Source organism: Sardina pilchardus, chromosome 8 (genome assembly GCF_963854185.1).
Source record: "Sardina pilchardus chromosome 8, fSarPil1.1, whole genome shotgun sequence".
Lineage (NCBI taxonomy): Eukaryota > Metazoa > Chordata > Actinopteri > Clupeiformes > Clupeidae > Sardina > Sardina pilchardus.
The window spans coordinates 29,109,822-29,115,453 of NC_085001.1; the positions used below are offsets into that span (position 1 = coordinate 29,109,822).

Consider the following 5,632-nt stretch of genomic DNA (forward strand, 5'->3'; position numbering starts at 1 on the left):
GGCCTAATGAGTCCCGCGGAAATTAAATCCTACCGATCATACCATCAATGGCACATCCTAAGATACATGTCCTTGGCCATTGTCTCGCGGATTAACGTCGTTGACAGTTGAGTAAATTAATGAGTCTACGTGGTTTAGGCCCGGCCCAGCCATATTTGGTCAGGCCCACCCAAAATGAAAATCCTGGCGCCGTGGCTGGAATGTATGTCATAGGCTATGCTGAGTCACGGCCACCATACAGCCACACCAATCACCTGTTATGTGTGATTAAGGTGTGACTGTGAACTTCTAACTTGTACCTGCCTCAATGGATTTGATGCGTCTCGCAGGCTATGTGTGCGTGCCTGTGTCTTTACGTAAGAATGGGTTGAGTATGGTGGAGCTTAAAAACTTGTGGACTTTAAGAGTTGTGTGTTGTATTCCGCCAGTCACCGTTTACCGTTTAGCCTACCGTTCTCAAGTCACCTGTCGTTGAACTACCGTCGGTGAAAATGCCTTTAGAACTGTATTTGGATCTTATGTCGCAGCCATGTCGGTCTGTGTATATATTTGCCAAGAAAAATAATATACCGTTTGATTTCAAGCAAACTTCGCTGATGATGGGTAAATATTATTTATATCTCAATGGTCTTGTATCTTTATCTTCAGCGTTATCATGCGCATAACGTAGGCTACGCCTATTCAAACGTATTATTATTATTATTATGCACATAGCATATTCTGGTGCCAGAGGGAGCGTAGTTGCTCGGCACTCTCTTTTTGTACAGTGGCACATTCCCGTTGTCCCTGTGTCGGCTGTGTGCTGTAGGTCTAATCTAAGTTTTTCTGCATTGGGCGTCGACTGACAAAAAATATAATGGAAACAGATTGACAACGTTAATGACACATTGGTCTGACTGTTCTTGTAAGTGAGAGTGACATACAGGCCTAATGTGTCAGCAACTTTAACCATACCCAATCGTTGCAGGAGATCATCATGGAGAAGAATTTAAGAAGATCAACATGGTAAAGAAAGTGCCTGCAATGCGAGATGGAGAATTTTGTTTGTCTGAAAGGTAGGCCTACAGTTGTTCTAAGGATTACATTGTAGGCCTAGTTTACGGTTATAAATATACTCTTACATGCACCCTAGTTCTGTTAAAGGGATATTCCGCCATTTTTGGAAATACGCTCATTTTCCACCTCCCCTCGAGCAAAACAATCGATATTTACCTTGTTCCCGTTCATCCAGCCATTCTGTGAGTCTGGCGATACAACTTTTAGCTTCAGCCTAGCATAGATCACTGAATCGGATTAGACCATTAGCTTCTCGCCTGCTAGCTTCATGTTTAAAAGTGACTAAGATTTCTGATAATTTTCCCATTTAAAACGTGTCTCCTCTCAAGTTAGAAAGTGCAATAAGACCAACTGAAAATGAAACCTGGCGTTTTTCTAGGCTGATTTGACATGGAACTACACTCTCATCTGGCGTAATAATCAAGGCAACTTGCAAACATACCATAGGCGCAGTGATATCGTACGCAGCATCTGAAAATAGTCCCCATAGACATCAAGCAGTAGTAGTGCCAGTAGCTGCAAGTTGCCTTGATTATTACGCCAGATGAGAATGTAGTTCCATGTCAAATCAGCCTAGAAAAACGGCAGGGTTAATTTTCAGTTGGTCTTATTGCACTTTCTAACTTGAGAGGACACACGTTTTAAATGGGAAAATTACCAGAAATATTAGTCACTTTTAAACATGAAGCTAGCAGGCGAGAAGCTAATGGTCTAATCCGATTCAATGATCTATGCTAGGCTGAAGCTAAAAGTTGTATCGCCAGACTCACAGAATGGCTGGATGAACGGGAACAAGGTAAATATCGATTGTTTTGCTCGAGGGAAGGTGGAAAATGAGCGTAATTCCACAAATGGCGGAATATCCCTTTAACCTAGTTCTGTTAACCTAGCTGGGGCATATGGACATGACATTGTGCAAATGTAATAATTATGCAAAAGGTACTGCTGAAATTACTGTAGGAAGGTTGTACACTTGTGGTGGGCTATGTAACATAATTGTTACAGTGTACAGTGTAGTAGCAGCTGCTGTTATTTGACGGCTATGTTCATTTGGTGTTGATACTGTACATCACTTATTGCATGGATGAAAAAGTAAATAGCCTACTTGCATGGGACAGAAAAGAGACGATGTGTGTGGCCATCTAAATGTCCAAATTGGCAAATTGCCAAATCAAAAAAAATCTCTAAACCAAGTGCCTTAAAAAAAGATTTACAGTAACCATGCAAAACGATTCGTAACATTAATTTCCTATTACATAATTAAGGTAGGCCTATAAACATATATTCAAACATAGGCTATACTTAATGCACATTCTCTCAACTCCTTTTGTATTTTAAGCTTCATTGCAGTGCGACCTTCAAACTGTCATTAATCACTGTTGTAACTAAGACCGGAAGTCACCTCAAGCCTAAATATCATAAATTATGCAGTGTGTGGTAGGTGCTAGGAATTGAGAAGTCAGGTCACAGTAGATCATTGTTGAATTGTTTAACATGGTGTCTTATGGAATGACTATAGCCTACAAATAACTATCATATATCAGGGGGAGGTTTTGAAACAATGCTTTCGCAGCTGCCATGCTTTTTTCCACTTTGCTGCCATTTGTGCTACAAAATGAGTAACTGTCACAATGTCCATTGTTTTAGAATTAGAGCTGACATCTTGTTCTTCCTTGTTCATTGTTCCTTCAGCATCGCCATGATGATGTATATGGTTGAGAAATTCAAAACTCCAGACCACTGGTATCCAGCTGATTTGCAGAAACGGGCGCGGGTGAACGAGTACTTGAGTTGGCAGCACATGGAAACGCGGACGCATGGCTCCAAAATATTCTATATTAATGTAAGTATCAACAATCACCACATGGTGCACATTATTCAGTGGCTTTATCTTAGCTTATGCCAACAGCAGACACTGAAGTGAGGAATACTGAAGTTTCATCAGAGGTTTCACTTCATGAAAATGAAATTGACAGCATAGCCCCACAGAGCACTCTGTGTTGCTATGAGCTCCTTCCAAGATCTACACCGTCACCTACTTTAATGTGCACCTCCTGAAAAAAATTAACTTCCCGTTGAGGCAATGCAGACTGCAAGGACTGTGTTTGGTCAATTTGCCCTGTGGGGAAAAAAAACAAACAGGCATCGATCCATTTTTAATAAATATTCAAATGCCTTTTTATTGGGCATGCTAAGTAAAATCAGTCAAACCGCTGTTGGTTTAAGTGACAATAAATCCAATCAAAACAGCCAACTTCAGTTTGATTGATATTATTCGAAATGCACGATTGAAAAAATATAATTGAGCTTATTGAGCTCACGCAGTCTGCAGTCTAGCAAATCAGCACCTTTAGACTTCAAACCATAGCATGACTTGTGTGGCCACTGTGTTCCCGGTATAGATTATGATCCCAAAGATCATGGGGAAGGACATTCCTCAGGACAAGAGGGATGACGCCATAGAGGACCTCAATGGCACCCTCAAGATGATGGAGGAGAAGTTCCTGGGGGACAAGCCGTTCATTGCTGGAGACCAGATCTCCCTGGCGGATCTGGTGGCAATTGTGGAAATCTACCAGGTCAGTGACATTCACAGATTGTCTCCTTACAGGAGCAATGGGGAGGGTGGGTGGGGGTGGGTTAGTGTAATGCCCCCGTTGTACCCTTGAGCAAGATGCCCTGAGTTGCTCCAGGGAGTCTGGCCTTGAAATGGTCCGCATATCTTACTAATTGGGCCAGAGGGGCCTCTTAGGGGCTGTAGTCTGGTGCCGTGTGCTGTGGATCTCCGAGGGCTCTCTCAGACGCAAAGCCATTTGTACGGCACTGGCCACTGGGTTCAGGGCAAAATATGCAGTATTTGTCACCGCTTGCCACGGCCAGTTAAGAAATGTGATGGGATCTGGGAACAGCCGTCGCTTGGTGAAGTTGTCTTGACACCATCCGAGCCATATCCAGGGTCTGCAGTAGCTGCAGTGCTATACACACACACACACACACACACACACAGTACACAGCACACAGCACAAAACATTGCCATCAGTCATTGTATGTCTCAGTGCTCACATTACATGGTGCACATATGAGCGTAGAACATTGGGAAATCCCATTCAAGTCAACGGAGTGTTCTAGGAGCATTATGAAGAGCCGTATAATAAATGAAATTATACCACAGGCAACCAGGACTGGCTTAATTTATGACTCTGGCTCTGAATTCTGTTGTTTGACATGTGAACATGTGAATGTGAACTCTTTGTATGTGCAATCTGGTCCCTAGTGTGCTGCTTCTCTGATGCTCTGTGTGTGTGTGTGTGTGTGTGTGTGTGTGTGTGTGTGTGTGTGTGTGTGTGTGTGTGTGTGTGTGTGTGTGTGTGTGTGTGTGTGCACAGCCCTTGGCTGCCGGCATGGACGTGTTCGAGGGTAGGCCCAAACTCAAGGCCTGGAAGGATCGGGTGCGCCAGGCGGTCGGGCCTGAGCTGTTCGACGAAGCTCACAAAGGCGTCATGGGCGCCATGGAGATGGTCAAGGGAATGGACGGCAGCAAGCTGGAGGCGATCAAGCCCAAGATTCAAAAGATGTATTTCTGAAACCAGCATACAGTACAACAAAGAAATATTCAGAATAATGTCTAATTAAAGTTATACCTATTTTGCTATGTTTGTGTCGGATATTAGTGTTGTCTCTCGCTTATTTTGGATTAATACACGATCATACACGTTTTGTTTACTCATATTTTTTACTTAATGGACCAGAGAAAAACGGCTTCATTTTAGTTATTCATCACGGCTAACAACCTGCTTTTTAGATATCAATGTTCTGAAATGTTCCTACTCACAATAAACAATTTTAAACCAGCTTTGAATTTGAGTTTTCACATGAGTAGCTGATATTGTTATAACAAAGCTATCAGGTTCAGGTTTACTTTATTGTCCCCTCAGGGAAACTTGTCTTGCAGTCAGGTATGCATAAATAACACAAAAATACACAAAGAACACAAGTCACAAACGCCTATCAAACATTATGTGCAACAGAGCAAGTTGTGCAAATTGAGCAAGCAAATTGCACTGGGGGTAAAATATTTTTTTGTCCTATTGGACTTATAAAAGGGGACTCTTAGTCTTTTGCCTGAGGGGAGAACTTCAAATAAAAAATGGAGTGGATGATTTTCACAGTCCTGTATAGTACTTGCCTTTTGAATGACAATTTCATAAAGGGAAAGCAGGGGTACCTGTGGACAACCAATCAACTTCCCAGCCACCTTCACAATTTGGCTGAGGTTGTTTTTGTCCCTTACACTGATGGCTCCATACCAGGCAATAAAAGAAAAGGTAAGAACAGATTCTATAAAAGACTTGTAAAATAAAGACAACATAACCTTATCAACATTAAACAAGTTAAGCTTCCTGAGGAAGTACAAATGCTGCTGACCCTTCTTACAAACTACCTCTGTATTAATGTCGAATTTGAGCCTGTTGTCTATCACTGTTCCCAGATATTTGTATCGGTCAACCACCTCTATACAGCTTCCATTTATACAAGTAAAAGGCGGAGGGGATTGATTTCTTCTAAAATCAATGAC

The 5,632-nt window shown here is 42.1% G+C and overlaps 1 protein-coding gene across 2 annotated transcripts; it reads left to right on the forward strand.

Annotated features, from left to right (window-relative positions):
* Nucleotides 1-223: 223 nt before the first annotated feature.
* LOC134089634 (glutathione S-transferase theta-3-like) lies at nucleotides 224-4,892 on the forward strand. 2 transcript variants are annotated; one of them, XM_062544095.1, is made up of 5 exons: nucleotides 224-356; nucleotides 968-1,055; nucleotides 2,749-2,899; nucleotides 3,459-3,635; nucleotides 4,443-4,892. In XM_062544095.1, the coding sequence occupies exons 1-5, from the start codon at nucleotides 308-310 to the stop codon at nucleotides 4,638-4,640; spliced, it is 663 nt and encodes a 220-aa protein (XP_062400079.1). In that variant the 5' UTR covers nucleotides 224-307; the 3' UTR covers nucleotides 4,641-4,892. The 2 variants fall into 2 exon arrangements, with proteins under 2 accessions (XP_062400079.1, XP_062400078.1); XM_062544094.1 differs by lacking the exon at nucleotides 224-356 and adding an exon at nucleotides 378-603.
* The last annotated feature ends 740 nt before the right edge of the window (nucleotides 4,893-5,632 follow it).